The sequence below is a fragment of the Rhinolophus ferrumequinum genome, chromosome 19 (genome assembly GCF_004115265.2).
Source record: "Rhinolophus ferrumequinum isolate MPI-CBG mRhiFer1 chromosome 19, mRhiFer1_v1.p, whole genome shotgun sequence".
NCBI lineage: Eukaryota > Metazoa > Chordata > Mammalia > Chiroptera > Rhinolophidae > Rhinolophus > Rhinolophus ferrumequinum.
This window is the reverse complement of record NC_046302.1, coordinates 40,038,892-40,060,929: the sequence shown is the minus strand read 5'-3', so window position 1 is coordinate 40,060,929 and position 22,038 is coordinate 40,038,892. Positions and strand designations below refer to the sequence as shown.

At 48.0% G+C, this 22,038-nt stretch overlaps 1 protein-coding gene across 5 annotated transcripts in view; it reads right to left on the bottom strand.

Moving 5' to 3' along the window:
* CTIF (cap binding complex dependent translation initiation factor) overlaps window positions 1-22,038 on the bottom strand; it is a 262,257-nt gene that overhangs the window by 18,253 nt on the left and 221,966 nt on the right. For all 5 annotated transcript variants that reach the window (XM_033087333.1, XM_033087338.1, XM_033087335.1 and 2 more), the window contains exon 10: window positions 19,044-19,199. In XM_033087333.1, coding sequence (XP_032943224.1) covers window positions 19,044-19,199 — 156 coding nt within the window. The remainder of the gene's footprint in view (window positions 1-19,043; window positions 19,200-22,038) is intronic.

The window sequence follows — 22,038 nt, the reverse complement described above, 5'->3', positions numbered from 1 at the left end:
TGAACTCTCTTCCAGGGAGTCTGAAGGGATGGTAACAATTTTTCTTTCATCCATCCATCCATCCATCCAACAAGGAGGCATGGATCCTGTCCTCATAGATCCACTCGTCTAGTCGGGGAGGCAGTTGTTGCACAGGCAGATCAGTGATGGGAGCCGAGGCTGTAAGACGAGACTGCCTGGGTCCTAATCCCGACTCGGTCACTCACCAATCATGTTGTGTCTCAGCATTCTCAAAGAGACAGCATGTGGGGAGACAATTCTTTGGAAAACACTGGCTCTACATTATTCACAATAGCCAAGACATGGAAACAACCAAAATGTCCTTCGATGGATAATTGGATAAAGATGATGTGGTGTATACGCGTATATACAATGGCATACTCCGCAGCCATAAAAAGGACGAAACATTGCCATTTGCGACAACATGGATGGCTCTTGGCAGTCTCATGCTAAGTGAAATAAATCAGATGGAAAAGGACTCATATGTGGGATATACAGAAAGCAACAAACAAACGAACAAAACAAAACAAACTCATAGACACAGACAACAGTATTGGAGTTACCAGAAGGGACGGGGGGTGGGGAGGATGAAGAGGGGAAAGGGGGTCAAATATGTGGGGATGGAAAGAGACTAGACTTTAAGTGGTGAGCACACAATGGAATATACAGATGTCACATTATAATGTTGTACACCTGAAAGTTATATAATGTTATTCACCAATGTTACCCCAGTGCATTTCATTTAAAGAAAATAAAAACAATCAAAACAAAACAAGGGAAGAGAGCAATGGAGTGGTTCCTGGAGGGGAGTGTGGGGGTCAAGGGAGGTTTTCCCCCTCAGACGGAGTTTGGTGGGCTGATGAGAAGAAACCACTAGAAAGAGAAAAGCATCTGTTGCAGGAGAGAGACGAGAAGCCCTCGGAGGGAAGCCTAGAGAAGGAGAGGGGGGATGGCACAGGCAGCATTCGGGGGTGTTCTGGGCAGAGCCACCACCCTGGCAGACAGGCTACCCAAAATAGGCCGGACCAACGCAGGTCCATCACGGCTGCGAAGAGGCCCGAGACAGCCTGTGGGCCCTGAGAGATAATTAAAGGAAGCCAACATTATGTAAGCAGACTTAGATAGCAGTTTGGGTTAAGAAGGAAGATACTTAAATCTGGCCTTCAGATTATTTTAAAATCTTACTCTATTATTTGCGTTTATATATAAATGACTCTTTCTTCAAGCTGTGTGCTAACTTCACTGCAAAATTATATAGAAAAATCTCCAACAGGGTGATTTTATCTTATATCTCCACTTTTCTCAGTTGAACGTTTTTGTTTTTCTTTGAGAAAATTTTTTGTTGGAGTATGACACATGCAAAAATGTACACAAATCCTCAGTATGTAGCTAGATGAATTTTCACAAAGGGGGTACACTCATACTTCCAAATGCCCTGACCAAGAGCTAGAACCTGGGCTACACCCCCACCCCCAGTCTTCTCGTGCCCCTTTTTTCCACTGACCCTCCCCTAAGGTCACCACGATCCTGCTCACCACCATAGCTTAGTGTCGCTTGTCTTAAACCCCCCTATGTAATTAAATATTAAATTGGAAGCAAACACACCTACCCTTCAGGGTGGTCCCCGTGAGTCCCCCCTCCCCTCAATCACTTGGTGACAGATTTGAGAGCCCCACCCAGTCTTGGCTGCCCTACTCCGCGTTTTTCTTCATAGGACACTATCTGATTCTGGATTAGTGGGGCAGGTATGTTAGTCAGTCTTTAGGGCTAAGGAAATGGAAGGTCAGATCTGAAGTAGTTGGTGTACTGTGAGCCCAGTACATCAGGAACACTTAAATCCAGGAATCTGACCCGAGGTTTGGTGCTTCCTTATGCACTGTGTTTACAGACATGTGTCCTTTACCTTTTTTTGGAACACGGAACCCTTTGAGGTTTGATGGAAACTCTGGCACGTCTCCTAGAAAAATGCACATCTGCACAGGTTCGCAGACGCTGGCGTACCATTTCAGTGGGTTCCCAGACCCTGAAGGACACCCAAGGGCCCCAGGTACAAACCTCTGACATGGCCGTACACACTGCACACTAAATCACCAAGGGACATGTCACAGGACACAGGACAGTGACTGCCTCCATAAGGACAGCACACAGCCACCGTCTCATGTGTCACTGGGAGAATCATGGAGTCTCTTTCTGTGGCTGTCCAGGCTGTGGCTGGGTAGCTCTGTGGTTAAGGCAGAATGCCAAGGTGGTCAATAAAGATGCCATAAAAGTTCGGTACTATGTGCGGGACACTTGACAGATGTGATCACTAATCCTTAGGGCAACCCTGCAGAGGTTGGGGACATTTCCCCATTTTACTGATGGAAGAACTGAAGCTCAAAGAGGTTAAGTAACTTGCCAGGTCTCAGCTAGTACTACCAACACTGAGAGTAGAAATCATGGAAGGCTGACGTCCCCCTCCCTCGTTCTTCCCTTTTTCCTTCTCACGAGACGGCTTTTAGTTTCTCTTTCGTCCTGCTCTGAGGATCCCTGAAGCCGGGAAGGGAGTTTCTCTAAATCGCTTGGCAGGGTGGTCAGGGGAGAGCTGACTGACAGCGTGGGGATGCCTCAGTGCACACGTCTCCACTCCTGGGAAATGACTCACTGGAGCCCTGCCACTTTGGGACTTCAGCGGACACACGCACATTTCCTGTGTTTCGGTTAGAGCCTCAGGCGGTGTGAGCTGGCAGTGTAGATCTCTGAAGGTGACTAGAGATAGAAAGCCACCATGCTCTGTATCCTGGGAGGAAGAAGCCTCTCTCTGGGTTCACATGACAGAGCTATGTCACCTCTGGGCCTCAGTTTTGTCGTCTGTAAAATGGGGGTGAAGGTCAGACACAATCAGTGCTACTCTGCGGGTTTCCTCCTACCGGCAGCATCAGCATCACCTGGGAAATTGCAAGTTCTCTGTTACGACAGTGATTTGCAAATTTCATGTGCATCAACATTGTCTGGAGGGTAATTCCCCAGTTGAGAACCACAGATCGATGATGGGGGTCAGTAACCTACGGCCCACTGACTAAATCTGGTCCACAGCCTGCTTTTCACAGGTCCACGAGCCAAGAATAGTTTTTATATTTTCAAATAGCAGGGGGCAAAAAATCAGAACCATAATAATATTCCGTGACACATAAGATTCAAATTTCAGTGTCCATAAATAAGGTTTTGCTGGAACATAGTCACTCTCAGTCATTTACATATTGTCTAGGTCTTCCCATTACGAAGGCAGAGTTTAGTTTCTACAGAAACTGCCTCGTGGCTTCGCACTGCTGCTCAGTGCAGTACGAATCACAGGGATGCGGTTAAACTTGATTTTGCCTCTTGGCCTACGAAGGAAAAGTCTGTACTATCTAGTCCTTTATAGAAGTTTGCTGCCCTTTGATGGAGAGTGTGAGGGGGAAAGGAGGGGAGAAGGGGGGAGAAAAGAGGAAGGGAGAGTGGAGGACGGAAGGGGAGACAGGAGGGGAGGGGAGAGGAGGGGGTTGGAGTGGAGGGGGAGGAGGGAGGGGAGAGGAGAGGGGGAGGAGGGAGGGGAGGAGAGGAGAGGAGGGAAGGGAGGGGAGGGGAAAGGAGAGGAGGGGAGGGGAGGGGAAGGGAGAGGAGGGGAAGGGAGAGGAGGGGAAGGGAGAGGAGGGGAAGGGAGAGGAGGGGAGGGGAGGGGAGGGGAGGGGAGAGGAGGGGAAGGGAGAGGAGGGGAGGGGAGGGAAGGGGAGAAGAGGGAAAGAAGGGGAGTGGAGGGGAGGGGAAGAGAGGTGAGAGAAAGTTTATGATTTATTCTGGGGACAAAAAGTGAGTTGTCAGGGGTTTTTGGGACCCGTGGGAGTCCTAGTCTGGCTGGGTCAGCCATGAAGTCCTTTACACAATTGTTTTGAGGGTAGTCTGGAAGGCCCTTCTGACCATTTCCCTATATGAAAACCCCAAATTCCACTTCTAGAGCAGGGGCTCTTACCTGGGAAGCTCCCCAGAGCCCAGTCTCCAGGGATTCGGCAAGCTTTAATGCATGTGGGCATTTTCTGGGGAGAGGGTTCATTGCAGGGGTCTGTCATCTTCCCTATCTCAGCACCTTTTCTCCTTTGGGGAGCACATTTTTCTTGTCCAGCCTCTCCTTTCAAAATGTGCAAAGTCTCTGGAAGGGTGACACCCCACATACACATGCTGCCCACCCGGAAAAGGGGGACAGGCAGGGCCTTAGGAAAGTCCTGGGAGTCTCAGGAGGGCTGGAGGGACAAAGCAAGCAAACCGAGGTGGAGGAGGCTTCTGGAGAGGAAATGATAATCGGGACTAGGGCTGCACCCCCTGACTCCCCACACTCTAGAATCCACTTTTCCCCATCATCAAGAGGCAAAAAAGGCTTGCAGCCCAGGGGGCCAGCGGCAGCCACCCTCACCTGCGGGTGCCTCCACTTCCCAGAGCCCATGAGGCCTCCAGCCTGTGGCATTACCCAAGCAAGTCTGAACTCTGGCCCTGGGATTCCAGGTATTTTCCCAGCCAGCCCCACCTCATCTAATTGCTTTCCAGTCATCTAATCCTTGGCCCACGCCCTCAGTTCCAGCCAGGCAAGCCACCTCAGTGTGGCCAGCAGGAGCTTCCGAGACTTCCCATGGCCCTTGTCCAAGCCTGGGGCGGCCTCCCGACTCCCCTTGCCCAAACCACATCCTCCTTGCTCTTCCCCACACCTCAAACTCTCCTCTGACTAACATTTCCAAACCAAGCAGGGCACAGTCCAGTCCAGACCCAAAGCGGCTGACGAATTCACTCCCTGCTGTCCCCCTTTCTGAACCCAGACTGGCCACACATCTCGGCCATCGGGGAAGAACAATTAGCAAAAAGGGGAGTTGGACCTACTGTTCAATTCCCAGAGCTAATTGTTTTAAGCAGGGCTTTGGCCTTAATTAAAGGACAATTAGTTAGTGAATGTGTGTTTGCATTTCCACAAGAGTGTTTGCATTTCCTAAGTCTGACTTTTAACCCTGGGAAACCAGATTCAGCAAATACTTCTATGTTTCAATACCTCTGAGTAAGGGACAAGGTCTTAATTACAGAAATGGCAGTCTTGACAACAACAGCGTAATCAAAAGGGCAACGAAAGAATGAGCTAATTGTGCCTTCAACGCACTGCGCCATGATCTGATTCGCCATTGTGAGGAGGAGCTGGCAGCTGCCTGTGGGTTCCCCCTCAGTCTGTGGGTTCTGTTCTTAGCTGTCATGCAGTCTGCCACCCCTGCCACCCACTGCCTTTACCCCCATATTTCTATATTTTTCTTCTCTCTTACCTTTTCTGCCCGCTCCTTACACTCTCCCCACCTTTCTTCATTTCTTCATTCTGGGGTCAAAGGGATTGCCTTCTGCAGACCCCACCAGAAAGCTCCAGCCAACCAACCAACCAACCAACAACCAACACCAGCACACTGGCCTCGAACTTTGAATGTTTCAGCTCACGCCGCTTTCCTTTGCTTCTGGGTGCTCAAAGAGAGAAGCTATAAGAAATGCGTTTGAGACTTGGAGAATCCAGACACTTTTTGGATCCAGGAGTGTTCCAAAAGCCTGAGGATTCCAGAAGCCAGCCTCCAGTCCTATGTTGTCGGGTACAGTAGCCACCAGCCACACGTGGTTTTGAGCACTTGAAATGTGCCTCATCCGAATGGAGAGGTGATTTAAGTGTAAAATACACACTGGACTTTAAAGACTGACTACCCCCCCAAAAAAACAGGATATAAAAAGTATCTCATTGATCTTTTTAATACTGATGACATGCTACAATGATAATTCTTTGGCTATACTGGATAATATAAAAGATATTAATTTTACCTGTTCCTTTTTAAAAAATGCAGCTACTAGAAAATGTACACTGACACAGGGACTCCTATTGTGTGGAACTGGATAAGCCGCTCCACAGCTGGAGTTCTTAAGGGCTAAAAGGTTTCCACTGTCCCCACGCTGTGGGTGTCTTCTTCCACCTGTTCCACTCTCCCACTGCCTGTGCCATGCTCTCACCTTCTTTCCTACCCTCACAGCGCTCTCTTTCACCCTGTGCCTCCTCCTTCCTCCTCACGGGAGAGGCAGGAGAAGGAGACCCTGCCTCTCCAGGCCCAGCTGAAGGCTGGCATGGTACACAGCAGGTGCTCATTCAGCGGCCCCTCAAAAAACCCTTCCCCATGGCTCTCCACCCATGAAACTGTGCCAAGGCCCACCCGGGTCTGATTGTGGTTCATGGGATTCTGACTTTGGACAGACTCATTACATCTCATATGAAGCTTGTCAGACTGAAGTTGCGAAAAGACCACTTAAAGGGTACAGAATATAGGCAGCTGCATTGGCTGACAGCCGTTTTGCACTGGTTCACGTGTATTGTGAGCACAAATTGTTATCCTCTGAGTTTGATTTGGGGGGAGTGTGTCTCTCTTCCTTCTTCCATTCTGAGCCCATCTCCAGGGACGACTACCAGCCAGCCCCACCCGGCTCATTCACCTTGCTTCTTTAAGGATTCTTTAAGATAAGGATTTATCTCCTTGGAGAAATCTTCCCTGATTAACTCTAGAAGGATGACTCTTGTCTACTGCTCTGCTCAATCTAGACATTCTATTAATTTATTCGACAAGTATTTATTGAGCACCTAATATATGTCAGGCACCGTTCTAGGCATTGGGGATATAGCTATGAGCAGAACAGATTTAGAGAGTTTCCACGCTAGGTGGGGAGACAGAAAACAAGCAGATTAACACAGCAAATTCTAAGGTAAAGCCAGATACGGTGAGGGGGTATGGTCAGGGAGGGTCCCCCTGTGAAACTGAGATCCAGCAGACATCTGGAAGGGCATTCTCCCAGAAGGAACGCCGAGGGCAAAAGGCCCGGGGACTGATTTTATTGTGTCCCTTCACATTTTTTTCTCATTGAGCAGCACTTCATTTTACGTGATAAAAAAATGCTGCTCACTGATCCTTTTATTCCATGTCTTTTGTTTTCCATGTCTTTGTTTTGTGTGTCCTGTTACAGGGAAGGAAGTTAACTTGTAATTAGCTAATCTACCAAATTACATTTAATCCTCATCCCGACGAGGAAGTGAGGCCCAGAGAGGGTCAGTTGCTTGAGTCTGGGCTCTGAAGTCGCTTTCCTCCCCATGCATCCTAAAATTTTGGCTACAACAAAGGCGGATCCTGGCAGTTTCTTCCCCTAGGGCCTACCCCAGTTCACCTGTCACCTCCTGATCACTGCTGGAGGCAGTGATAACGGAGCCATCAATAAGGAATGGGGTTCTAGCTAGGTCTAGAGGTGGACAGAAGAGAAAAGGTGGTTCCTAACTGTGTCTGGCCCAGACCAGCAAGTTCTGCGTAAATGTTATTTACATCTGAAGGCAGGCACAAGCAGTGAGTTGGGTATCATCCTCTGCTGAATTTCGACAGTGGCTCCTGAGAGCTGGAGCAGGTTAAAGCAGAAAGGTCGGTGTGGGTCCTGGAGAGAGTGGTGTGTGATTTATGCACCAGCTCCTAACATAGGGTGCTTTGCTTTTTCACTTTTGCACCCCAGTTTCCCTGGAGGGCAGGGGCCACAACTTCCTCATGCCTAGGCCCCAGCAACCCGCCCAGCTCTTGGCACCCCAATTGCTGGGTGGAAGGTGCAGAAGGCCAGACAAGGCTAGGCAGGGCTGGGACGGGATGGGCAAACCACAGGGAGGCAATGGTGTGGGGGGTGGGGCCCTAGGGGTCCAGGCCAGGACTGGGGGGGGGCACTTACATCCTCCTTGTGGGTGGAAAACAGGCACATTTTATTTTTTTGACCTTTGGGTTATCTAAAGTTCCTGATGGCCACTTTCTGCCCCCACAGCGCCTGCATCTTATCTTCTAATATGGGTCACTCCCTCTCCCTCCCAGCCAATCACCCCAAGGGGATGTACACACTCAGAAAGTGTCCCAGCCTGCCGCCCCTCCAGCTCCCAAGTTGGCCCAGCAGACTGTGACGTCACCCTACTGGGAAACCGCCACTGGCAGGGGTGGGGTGGGGGCATCCAACTTTTTTTTAAACCCAAAGGATTTAAAAATCTAGACAGATGTGTATATGTATATGTGTGTGTATCTTGCAAGAAACAGTTTATCCTCTACCGTCCCTTCGCTGGCTTAGAAAAAAATCCGCACCCCGCCCCTCTCCGCCAAGTCCTTAGGCTCCTCCCTCCCTGCCCGCCTTCAGAGCGACTCTGCAGAAAGCAGGGCCTCTTGAAGTTCAGACATTAATTACTGACTTAGAATATTTTTCAAAATTACAAGGCATGGCCCCAGGAGATAAGAGGAAGGAGGAGGAGAGCGCGGAGGAGGCGGGGGAGGCAGGCAGAGCGAGTCTGCCCAGGGCTGCGGGGCTGGGTCTGGAGTCTGCGGCGGGGGGAGGCCTCCTCCCACCACCCCCACCCCGCCTGGGTGAGGAGCCCCCACCCCACCCCGCAAGGCCAGGCGCCCCCTGCAGGCCGCGTTGAAATTAGGCGAGAGTGCGAGCTCCAGCCAAGGGCCGTGCTGGAGGGGGCGTCTGTAGGGGCTTCAAGGGGTGGGGGAAGGGAGGCAGGGCTTTTCTTCCCAGTTCAGAGCAGAAAAGTTTGGACAGCTCAACCTCTTACCTCCCCACTGGAGGCCTTAAACGTAGAATTCCTTCTAGAAAATGGTTATGTTACTTAAAATTATTTTCAATAAAGTGGAGAGAGATCAAATCATTCGGTCTCTATAGGAGGATTGATGGCGCTTACGGACTCCTTGGGAGGGAACTGGAAGGACTGGCCGCAGTCATTCTAACTTTTTAAAAATGTCGAATATGTGATGTTTAAGAAAAACTGCTCCCACCTCGATATCCTTTATACGGTGACCTAATTCTCAGAGAGCCACATCCTCTCTGAAGGGCGAAGTTTGAGAGAAAATACCCAAAGCTTGCAACCACCACCCCCACCGCCCCTCAGGGAGTTGGAGACGTCCTCCCGAAGCCATGTCGATGGGGTTGGAAATCTCTTGAGTTTGAAGACTGTTTCAAAACGGTTCTGGCGTGGAGACTGGTTTCCCTGTGGAAACCAGTGTCTGGTGGAAGCTGGTATTTTTATAACTCCAGGCTCTCTATCAGATCCTTGTTACCATGGTTGCGAAGGGGAACACTGGCTTCAAATTTCACATTTCAGTTAGCAGTCTGGCTAAGGAAGTGGAACAGTTAAAGGGTGGGGGGTGGGGGAGACCCGAGTTTTATCTGGAAGAGGTCAAGGAACTCACAACCTCAGATGGAGGTGCCACAGTGTCTGTGTGTGTGTGTGTGTGTGTGTGTGTGTGTGTTTAGGGGGGTATCTAAGCAGGTCAGGGGCATCACACCACAGAGTGACTTGGCTGCCCAGTGGAAGAGGGGGACGACAGCTCTGGAGGGGGCAAAACTACGGGGAGTTATTTCTGCGGAGGTTACAGGAATGGTTGCTTAAGCTGGGGTATTCATAGCAGCAGCTGCTGGGGCTGGAGGAACTCTGCGGTTAAACCAGTGCCCAGGGGCTGTGTACCTGCCCTGGGAAGGATACATTCTCAGAGGAACATTCCAGGCCCAGCCTGTGCCTAAGATTAGGGCTGGAATAAACTGTTCATGGATAAAGGTTCTCCTGAATTTTCAAGCTTTGTTCCAGCCCTTCACTTGACACTTAAGTCGTTTTGATTGACTGTCATAGCAAGAACGAATTTAAAGATGACAAAGAGTTGAGAGTTGTTTTCTGCTAAGATGCCCTTGCCAGGCAGATCTCCTTGTCTCATCTGCCGTCTGGGCTCCCACATTCCTGATTCTCCCCCTGTTTTGAGCACTACCCTTTCCACTACCCTTTCCATGCCCTGAGTTACTTGGGAGTCTCTCAGGCTAGAGAGAGCCCCAGATTTATTTGACTTTGTAATCTCAGCACATTTCTGGTAGGAAATGTGTCTAGGAGACCTTTCAGTTCAATAAAGAAGTAGCATTTTCCCAGTGTTTGTTGAATGAATAAACAAACTCTCCTTTATGCTTTCCATGGTTTTGTTCTCTGGCTCAGAAACTTTCAGAGGTTCTCAGTATCATCTTGCATCCACCAGAACGCCTCTGCTGGGAGCCAGTGCCAGCCCACAGCACATCCATTAGGCCCTCTCTTTACACACAGACACAGTCAGGTCCCCACGCTCATTCTGGCCCCCAAACCTCTGCTCAAACATTTCTTCTCAGAGGCCTTTACCCCTCCTTGCCAATACCCATTTGAAGCCCACTTCCCGATAAGCTTGAGCTCCCCTTCCCCTTTGCTCCCCAGAAGCTGTCCACACCCCTAAGTCCCCTCACCTCTATACTGTATTTGCATAACCCATTGTAAATGTTCACAGCTGCTTAATTTCTGTAGATGTGGAAGTCAAGTGGCTTGTAAGACTTTTTTGGGGAGGATCACCATTTATCCTCCTTCCTCCTAGTACAGCTAGGAAACTCTGCAGTTCAATTAGAAAGCAGCATCATCTCAAACCAAATCAGTGTTCAATGAGTGAACGTGGAGTCCTGAGCAAAATGCAGTTGGGGTTACGTGATAGATGAGACCCAGCCTAACCCCAGGTACCAAAGAAAGACTGAAATGATTTAAGAGCAACCAAGAAGAGGTCACAAGGCATTAATCCAACCGCTGGGCGAAGGACATGTTCAGAGGGCAGGCCTCGGCAGCCCTGTGTGGATGCTAGTTCTATAGGATATTATGGGAGGAGTGAATCAGGGCCGCGTGGGGACTCGGTGGGGAGTGAGCCTGGCCTGGAAGGTGGGCAAGAGTCAGGCAGGAGAAGAAGGAAAACGGAGCCCCAGGCAGGGGGAATGCAAGAGGCCTCCTGTGGAAACACAACAGACACAGTGTGGCTGCAGCCATCAGGATCCATGAGAGGTTCTCTAGGAAAGGGGTGTTGTGTTTGACTGTGGGGGTGGGGAGGTGGGTTTGTGCCCAGTTCAGAGGATGGATTTGACTTTCTGGGGCAGCCTGTGATGTAATACTTCTTGTGAGCAATGCCAGGCATACGGCTTGCTTTCAACAGCAACATGTCAGCTTACGGAGGGGCTGTCACGTACCAATTGCTGTACATGACCGTTGCACTGATTTTAAGCCTTAAACCTGCATAGTGAGTATTACTTCCATTATTTCCATGCTGCAGATAGAAAATTGAGGTTGAGAAATGTGAAAGAATCAAGATTAAAAGTCTCACAGCTAGTCAGTGGCAGAGCTGGGATTCAAACTCAGGTCTCTCCCTGACTCTTCTAGCTGTGCCCTTCCCACAGCTCTTTGCTGGCCAATGGCCGGACACTAAATGCACTTAAGATACATTTTTCTCATGTTTCTCAACCTTGGCTGCACACTGGAGTCACATGGAGAACTTAAATCTCCCGCACCCCCCGCCCAAACCCCATCTCAACAAAGTTTGGTTTAATTGGCTGAAGGAGAGCTCTGAGAATTTATCATTTTATAAAAGCTTCTCAGCAGGGTTGAGAGTCTGGGCTGCATAGAGGATCATTTCAAATCTCGGCTCCCGGTGAGAGTCCACAGCTACCAGGGGCGACCTTGGCCTCTACTGGCCACAGTAGGCCCTGCCCTGGCCCCTGCTGGGCCTCTGAATGCAGCCCCATCTCCTGCTCTGGGGAAGGGAGGAATGGTCCCACTGGAAAGGTATCTCTGAAGAATGTTCTGCTTGACTCTCTTCGCCCTGTGAAATAGCAGAGGCTCTCCACCCACACCCACTTCATCTCAGCCTTTTCCGAGGTCAGATTTCCCCTGGAGCCAAAACAATCTGAGCAATTGAATGCACGCTCACGCAAAAAGTTAAAAAAGTAGCTCTCTCATTGTTGCACAGAGCAATTTCATTTCCGGAGAAGCCTGACTTGCTGCCCTCTGTGTTCTCCTCCCCAGCCTGCGCCTGCTGGCCTCCTCTAGGAGCCCAGCCAGTTGCATCCCTGGGGGGACGCCCCTCAGAGGTACCTTCCTCCTCCCTGCCCTTTGGGTGATGGAGTTTCTGGGGCCTGGAGGGGAGGAGAGCAAGGGAGCCAACCAGAGGGAGAGGTTGGTGGGGTCAGAGTGGCGTGCAGAGGGATGAGAGATTCCTGATAGAGGCACCGCCTCCCTTCCTCCTTTCCTCTGCTCCTGACCTCTGGCAATGGCTGCAGGACTCGGAAGAGGGCAGGAAGATGGGAATCACCGGTAGAGATGGACATGGGGGGGTGGGAGTGGGGGTTGGAATATAGAGGGAAAGGATGAGAGGGAGTGGACAGAAAGAGGTCCACGGTACGCGGCAAAGTCTGCTCCAAGGACACAGGTGTAAGGGGTTAAAAGCCACTCCAGCATCCCCTGCCAGAGGAATCTGCAACAAAATTCTTGAAGTCAGGAGCCTAGTCAGAAGCAGTCAGTGGTAACCCAGAGGAGTCTAGCAAAATCACCACTGGGTCACTGAAGCGACAGAGGAGTGGAGGGGGCAGAGAACATTGTAGGGTCAGGAAAGGGTTGGCGGAGAAGATGACGCTGGGTGAACCAGACCCGAAGCCTGGCAGGTCGGCTCCAGCTGAGATGGGAGATGACGAAACCCTTAGCTTAGGCCACAAACACTAATTACATCCTTCCAGCATGTGGAATCCTCACAGTCACAGTTTGGCAAGATGAAGGGGTCACCCCTTAGAATGCTATTAAAATATTAAAAAACTGCTTGAGGGAGGACTTCCCATTTGTTTATGTCTTAATTTAATTTCTTACATTAATAGTTTATAGTTTTCAGTGTATGTCTTTTACTCCCTTAGTTAAGTTTATACCTAAGTATTTTATTCTTCCTGATGCTATTGTGAATGGGACCATTTTCCTAATTTCTTTTTCAGACAGTTCATTATTAGTGTATAGAAATGCAAGTGATTTTGTATCCTGCAACTTTACTGAATTCATTTATTAGTTCTAACAGTTTTGGGTTGTTTTTTTTTTCGGTGGAGTCTTTACAGTTGTCTCTCTGTATATGTCATCTGCAAACAGGGACAATTTTACTTCTTCCTTTCTGATTTGGATGCATTTTATTTTTTTTTTCTTGCCTAACTGCTCTGGCTAGTACTTCCAGGAATATGTTGAGCAGGAGTGGTGAGAGTGGGTATTGTTCCTAATCTTGGATTGAAAGACTCACTATTGTTAAAATGTCCACACTAGCCAAAGTTACCACCAGATTCACTGTAATTCCTATCAAAATTCTAATGGAATTTTTTACAGAAAACAGAAAAACAATTCTAAAATTCATGTGAAACCACAAAAGACTCTAAGTAACCAAAACAATTTGAAAAAGAACAAATCAGGAGGCATCACACTTCCTGATTACAAAATATATTATAAAGCTACAGTAATTAAAGTAGACATACAGACAAATGGGACAGAATTGAGAGCGCAGAAGTAAATCCATGCATGTATGGTTAAACGAGCTTCCACAAAGGTACCAAGAAAACATAATGGGGAGAGGATAGTTTCTTCAACCAAAATGGAGTCGGGAAGACTGGATACCCACATGTAAAATAGTGAAATTGGACTCTTATCTTACAGCATACACAAACATCAACTCAAAATGGATTAAAACCTTAAACCTAAGGCTAGAAACTGTAACTCTTCGAAGAAAACATAGGAGAAAAACTTGAAGGCTTTGGTCTTGGCAGTAACTTTATGGCTATGACACCAAATCACTAAAACAAAACTAGATAGGTGGGACTACATCAAACGAAAAAGCTTCTGCCCAGCCAGAGAAACAATCCTTCAAAATGGGGGAAATATTAACAAACCATGTATCTGATAAGGGGTTAATTTTCAAAATATATAAGGCACTCCTATAACTCAATAGCAAAAAACACTAATAATCAGATTTTAAAACATGGGCTAAGGATTGGAATGGATATTTTTCCCAAAGAAGACATACAAATGGCCATCAGGTATATGAAATAATGCTCAATGTCATTAATCATCAGGGAAATAAAAATCAAAGCCACGAGATATCACCCACCTCACACGTATTCGGATGGCACACACATATAATAAGCAAGTGTTGGCAAGTGTGTGGAGAAATCAGAACTCTTGTATACTGTTAGTGGGAATGCAAAATGGTACGGCTGTGATGAAAAAAAAAACAGTAGGAAGGCTCCTCAAACAATTAAAAATAGATCCAGCAATCCCATTTCTGTGTATTTATCCAGAAGAACTGAAATCAAGATCTTAAAAGAGGTCTTAGCCTTCCCGCGTTCACTGCAGCATTATTCACAGCAGCCAAGATGTAGAAACAACCTAAATGGCCATTGACTGATGGATTAAAAAGCATGGTATATACATACAATGGAACACTATTCAGCTTTTAAAAAGGACATTCTGCAAGATGCGACAACATGGATGACACCGGAGGACATTCTAGGCTAAGTGAAATAAGCCAGTCGACAAATACTGCATGTTTCCACTTAAATGAGGTATCTAAAACAGTCAAACTCATCGAAGCAAAGAACAGAATGGCGGTTGTCTGAGGTTTGGGTGGGAGGAAGAAGTGGGGAGTTGCTAATCCCTGGGTACAAAATTTCTGTTATGCGAGATGAGTAAGTTCTAGAGAGCTGGACACCATGGCGCCTGTAGATAATGATACTGTTTTAGACACTAAGACATCTGTCAAGAGGGTAGACCTCACGTTAAGAGTCCTTATGACAATAAAAATTTAAAAATAAATTAAAAAGCGCTCATGAGGCAAAGGTGAGGTATAAACGGGAGGGCAATGAGACTCACGCAGCTTCGGGGCATCAATGACATTCTCCCATCACTTTGAAAACCACCTTGGCTGAAACCATTGGCTCTTAAACAATAGAAGGACTCATTGAAAGTCATTCTCCTCCATCCTTCAAAGGAGGATCTCTGATTGGCGAATGTTATTGATGGCAAAAAATGGAATCAATTCCACAAAGATCGATCTGACGTCCGCCTGTAGCAGGCGCTGGGCAGAGACTAGAATGAGAGCAGCCGCTGCTTTGCTTGCAAGGCAGTGAAGCAGGGTGATTAGGAGCAGGGACTCCGGCACTCACACCAGGATTCCAACACTGACTGCCGCCGGCGGGCTGTGTGGCCTTGAGCAAGCTGCCTGACCTCTCTGTTCTCTGGGAACTAGGGATGATAATGTTCAGGGTGTTGTTGCATGACGTGCTTTGGACAGTGCAGTCCACTGTGCTCTTATCATCACAAATACTATCTATTATAAGGCGATGTGAGAAGGGGGAGCCGTAAGGATGGAGTGCACGGCCTTGCTCCACTGCTTGGCTGGCGGCAGGAGTGTCCCAGAACTGGTGACTTGAGCTGGGCCTGGGAGAAGGTGTTAGGGCCACGAAGAGCGACTCCAAGGATGCAGTGCGAGGTCTCAAGCTTGAGTGGCCGAGAGAACGGTTAACTCAGCGAGGTCAGAGTCGGGAAGCCAATGCCCAGGCGGCTTGTTCGAGGTCACGGCGGCTCTCGGATTGCAGGGTGTCCTCTAGTCTGAAGGGGCTGACGGGCTAAGCACACACCTAATCTGAAAGGGCCATCGGGGCTGAGGGAGCCCCAGATCCAGTGGGCAGGAGGAGCCCGAGACTGAGGTCGGTCTGTGAGGATTTTGTACCTTCCTCGGGTTTGTTCTATGTGACTCTTCACACCAAGATGGCCTGTGGGTTTGTGGCTGAGTCAGGAGCATTGAGGAAAGAGGAGCGGAGAAGCCATGGTGGGGTGCGTGCAGAAGCAGACGGTGGATGGGTGGCTCGTGACTATGAGGAAAGGCAATCAGGTGAGTTCTGGGGCTGCTGCCTGGCTGCAGGGGGCAGGAAGGGTGGGTCTGGGCCCACTCAAGGACCTGGACTGAGCAGGAGGGCTTTGGGGTGCAGCGCTGGCCTCACCTTGTTGGAGGGGCTTGAGGCATGACCCGGATGTATCTAGTGGGCAGCTGGAACTGTGGGCCTGGGGGTGGTTCTGGAAGTTGGGAGGACCCCAGGGCAGAGTGGGCCCTGTAGTTTGGGGGCCAGCCGCAAGAGAAAAGTCTGCATGGCCTGCATGGCCGCAAGAGAAAAGTCTAAACTTTTCCAGCATGGAGGGAGGCAGCAGCAGTGCCTTTGGCTTCCAGAAACTTCTTAAAGCTGGCTCAACCTCCCTTGGGTCAGGCTTGGGTGTGTGTGTGTGTGTGTGTGTGTGTGTGTGTGTGTGTGTATGAGAGAGAGAGAGAGAGAGAGAGAGAGAGAGAGAGAGAGAGAGAGAGAGAGAGAGAGAGAAAGAGAGAGAGAGAAAGTAGGGGAGGTAGCAACTGACTCTGAAAATTCAGGTGTCTGTCTCCAGGCAGCTGGGAAAAGCACAGGCTCTCCAAAGAGACTGATAAGATCTTGAGGGCACCACTTTATGTCCTGATATTTTCTTAAGGTCCTTTCTTAGAGAAGTCAAGTTCTCTGTTGGAAAGAGCCCTGGATCAGGAGTTCAGGAGCTCCAGGCCAGCTCTGGCATGCACCGGCCATATGTCTCTGGACAGGGCATTCAGCCCCTGTGCCTCTTTAAGATTGGGTGTGTGCCCAGACCCCGAGTCAGACTGGAGGACGCCCAGCTCTCTGAGAGCCACCCTGTCCTAGAATAAGTCCCCTGGGCATTTCCTTCCAAATTCCCATATAGTGGCCCTAGTGCACTTAACACCCTCTCCATGCCACGTCTTCCTCCCTAAACCCTTGTAGATTAAGCAGTATGATTCCCCTTTACAACCGAGGAACTGAGGCACAGAACAGGGTGAACTCTCCCCCAAGATGGTATAGCTAAAAAATGGCAGAGGTGGGATTTGAACCAGGGCTGAGACTCTTGAACCATCTCACTATGGGACCTCTAGCAGAATGCTTGGAACATGGTTTCCTCTCTTACAAAATGGTGGAAGCCACAGATGATTTATTCACTCTTCAAGTTTACCATGAGCATGACAGAGATTTGTGTTTGTTTAATGCATCAAACAAGTGGGCATTAGGGGAGGTCCCTTGTTTCTTGTCTGGGCAGAGCTGCTGGCACCTTCCGGATCTCACACCAGAAAGTTTGTGCTACCTCAGGCGGTGTTAGAACCGGGACCTGGTCCCGGCAGCCAGGGCCAGGGCTCAGCCCTGCTTCCTGCTGGGGGAGCAGGTGACGGCAACACCAGGAGGTGCCCACATCACGAAGAGGGAACGTGTTGGGGCAATCCAGGTCACTGCCCTAGAACAGTGCTGCTTTCTGCCTTAACATGGGTCGTCAGGGGGTACAGGGCAACTCAGGTGCCATGGGAGGACCCCAAGAGGCCATGTGGGCCAGCCTCCTGCCTCCAGGAGGGCTGCCTTCAAATGATCCTCAAAGGGATGCAAAAAGCAAAGCTATGGCCTCTCTTGGTGCTGCATTCTGAGTTTAAGACACTCTGAGAGTGCAATCAAGTTGGGAGAGACCATTGTGTGAATCTGAGATACAAGTCTGAACTCAAGCGCAGTGGTTAAGAAAACGTTCGGCTTTGTGGAGTGGCAGAGGCTTACGGGTTTCCAAAGCTCCCCGAAGAGGCCTGTGCACTCTGCTTTCCCTTCGCATCCATACCATCTGGAAGGAGCGCACTCTTCCTGTAAACGGATGCTTCCAAAACACTTCCAAATACCCTCTCCCTTCTCTTCTATTCCTGTATTACCTTTCTTTCAAAAACACAGAACTGTCCCTTGACCCCACGCTTCCCCTTTAGCTGACAAGTTCCCTTTCATAGAAACACTTCCCCAAAGACTTGTCCACACTCACGTCCTTACCTCTACCGGCTCCCCAGCTTGGCCCACTGGGGCTCCCGGGCTCACCCCACTGACCTCGTTGCCAACCCTGGGTCACTTCTCTGTCCTGGTCCTACTGGTTCCCCAGAGGCTGTTCCTCCTTATGGTGGGAAGGGGCAGCACATGTGAAGTATGGCTGGCCCCCGCTTTGTTGAGGGTACTCCGATGATTCTCACATCCTCCTGGCTGGCCTCTTGCCCAGGCCACTCCTCTGCCACCTCCTCGCTGGCTCCTGTCCTCTCTCCATCCACACCCTCTCCCTGGGCGACCCCACGTGTCCCCAGCCTTGAGCACCAGGTACACATCAACACTTCGCACAACACTCAATCCGTGTCCCCAGGCTGACCTCTTCCTGATCTTCAGACACTGTTACCTAAGCAACTGCAGGATAGCTCCCCGGGACGACCAACAGGTCACCCAAACATACAAAGCCAACTCCTGGTTTTCATCCCTGCTCTGTTTGTCTCCCGGCCTTCCTCATCCCGGACAAGGGTGCCACTTGGCTAGTAAACAAGGAACCCATGTCCCTCCCTCCCTTCCCTACAGCTCACATCAGCAGGTGCTGTTGGTGCTAACTCAACAATATAACTGGAATGCCAACAGCCCTCCTCTCCTCACTTTCACGGCTGTGTTCTGAGCCACCAACCTCTCGCTGGGGTACACCAACGGGCCACCTAATGAGCTCTCAGCTTCTCCACTTGCCCCGTCCAGTTCTATCCATGAGGGCAGTCTGGGTGACCTTCTAAAGTGGGTTATAATGCCTGGTACGGAAAGTACCCCACTGACTTCTAGCTTCTCACAAGTTTCTTGGTGGTTCTTCTTTCTTTTGCAGATGAAATTTCGAAGCAAATCTTTTTGTTGTTGTTATTAATAAATAATTCAATGGGAAACTAATTCTGTCCCAAGATCCATTCATTCCAATAATGCTCACGGCAGGCAGTGTTCTAGATTATGAATTCCGGCAGTCTGAGTTGATAATGCTTCCTTTTGGGGGGGGGGCTAGTTCCCTTTATATAAACTTGATCAGTAAGAACCGAGCTTTGGTAAATAGAAGCGTGGAAGTCAGGGGGGACACGTTTCTCCTTGACCTCAGGAGCCATCACTTTCTAAGCGGCACACCCCTGGCAGCTGTCCCGGTCAGCTGCCATGAGTTCCAGTGCCCGACGCTGCCGGCGCCCTGAGGCCCGCGCGGCCCGGGGAAGGAGCGGGTGTCTTACCTCCCTGAGGCAGGTGTAGATGGGGCAGACGAGCACGCGGAAGGGCTCGCCCGTGCTGCTGCGCATCGTGCCGAACACCTCGCACAGGAAGGTGATGAAGCCCAGCCAGCGCTCCACGTCCTGCTGCTGCAGCTCCTCCCGCACGGTGAAGTCCTTCTGTGGAGGCACAAGACACCGTGTCAACCTGTCGGCCTTGCCGGACCTGGAGCGGGGCCTGGGAACCACTCGCTTTGCTGCGGTGCCTGCGGTCTAAGGGCTGGTCTGGGGCAACTGGTAAACCCTGTGTTTTCAAGGAGGAGGGGATGGGTGACTTGCGACCAGCGCATGAATGACAGGACTCACTGGGCGCAGCAACCACCCTGAGCTTTGGCCACAGCACTTGCTCTTCCGTGTCCCCAGACGTGGGGTCCCTCAGCCTTGCCTCACTGACCCCAGTACTGGGGTGGGGGGGTGAGATCGAGGGGGAACTGACATCTCTCCCAGAGTCGTCACCTCCTCCTCTCAACTCCCGGTGCCTAAACTTTCTCCCTTTGCTAACCCCCAAATTATGCCCTCCACATAGTGGGGGGTAACCAGAACATTGCCTGGTGCATGCTGGCAGTGGGCGACTGAGGCACGTCTTGGCTCCAGTACTGGGCTAGAGACACAGCTATAGCCCTAGCCTGCAAGGGGCCTGGGGATAGTGGGGAAATTAGAGCCATTCATTCATTCATTCACTCATTCGTTCACCTCCCTTAAAATTATTATTGCCCCATTGTGTGCCAGGCACTGTATCACGGCTAAGATAAGACATGTTCACTCACAGCTATGATACAAGCGAGAAGGTATTAAAAGCCGCTGCCAGGTAGAGGGACTTTGGGAGCTCATTTATACTTGGCAGCAGAATTTTATTTTTTAATTTCAAGGAGAAGAAAAAAATTCTACAACTAGCTTTGAAGGAAAAAAAACCACAAACGTTCGATTTCTTACAAAGGAATAAAAATATGGTTGGCCTTATACTTCTATATTTGATGTTAAAGTTCAAAGACATCGAGGCAACATCTTCATATGTTTGAAGGGAAAAGAACACACCTCGCTAGGAGTAAAAGCAACAGAAAGACATCTTATATAAGCAAATGTTTTTCAAAATTCCACCTACATGCTTATCTTTAAAAAAACTAAATGTTGCAGCTGACATGGGAAACAATATGATGATTTCTCAAAAAATTAAAAATATGAATACCATATGATACAACAATTCCACTTCTGGATATATATCCAGAAGAACTGAAAGCGGGATCTGGAAGAGAGATTTGCACACCCATATTCGTAACAGCATTAATCATAATAGCTGTTATGAATGTGGAAGCAACCCCAGTGTCTACCGATGGATGAATGATAAACAAAAAGTGGTCTATACATACAATAAAATATGATTCAGCCTTAAAAAGAAAGGAAATTCTGACACTTGCTACCACATGGGTGAGCCATGAGGACATTATGCTTGGTGAATCACAAAAGGACAAATATTGTATATTCCAATTACATGGGTATCTAGAGTAGGCAAAATCATAGAAACAGAAAGTAGAACGGTGGTTGCCAGTGGCTGGGGCGAGGGGGCAATGGGGGGTTGTTTAATGACTTAGTGTTCAGTTTTGCAAGATGAAAGAGTTTTAGAGATCGGTTGTGTAACAGCGTGACTAGACTTAACACAACCAAAAGGTACACTCATAAATAGTTGAGATGGCAAATTGTAAGGCTTTAAAAAAAAACACAATTAAAAATAATTAAAACAAAATTAAAAACTTTTTTGAATGTATGCTCTGGCCAACAAAATTTATGATTCAACTGTGAGGAAACCATGGTCTAGAAGGACCAGAAGTGAAAACTGAAAACAGGTAGATGTATGAAGTTAAGCCAAAATAAGGAATTAGAATTTTGGTTATAAGACTGAATCAAAAGCCAGAAATAATCCTTGAGAGAGAATATATTTATTTTTTTAAATGTAATCTGAACAAGGATTTCATAATAGTAGTGACTTAATCATCCAAGATTAAATTACTAAAGACAGATAAATACTGGTGGGAGAGAGACAGAAGATTGTAAAGCACACAAAATTTCATAATTTAGACCACAGGGATTCACAAGATGTTGCTTTCTTAAGTTTGATAATTAGAGAAACAGAAGTTAAAGTATGCTTTGAAAATATTAAACACTAGTAAACATTAGCAGAACTGAAAACAGGATAGATAAAATAAATGGACAGGTAAAAATAACTATGGCCAAATGAAAATGAAATTAAAGCACTAGTAAAATCAAAATAGTTTTCAAGATAACCATCATTAAATAAAATAAAAAGGTTATTCATATAGATAAAAATACAGTCCATAAGAGATAACATAAAACATTGTATACCAAATAGCATAGACTCAAAATACAGTATCGGAAAATAAAACCGCAAGCATTCTTTGACTGATTAAATTAATAAAATTATTTAGTCAGGTAATTTAAATAATGTAATTAATAAGACTACATTGAAATTAGCCTCATTGTAAGCTGTGATTCCACTATAAATCTGAAAACATAGAAATTCTACAGGTTACATACTTGGTCCGAGAATTAAGAACAATTAAAAAAAACAATAGCCAATTACTTGGATGTTTAAAAGATATTCTCCTATAGAAAGATGGAATAAAAAATGTAATGAAATATATGGTAATAGATTATTTAGGAAGAGCTATTAAAAACTTGTGGGGTGTGGTCAAAGCTACAATAAAAGGTAAATTTATAGCTTAACTACTTTGTCTATTAAAAAAAAAGAAGCAAATATATCATCTAAACCTATACTGTCCGATACAGTCGCACTACCCACACGTGACTATTCAGTGCTTGAAATGTGGCTATACAAACTGAGCTGTGCTGTAAGAGTAAAATAGACACTAGTTTTTGAAGACTTAATATGAAAAGAAGAACACAAAATGTTTCATATTTTAAAAATATTGATTACATATTGAAA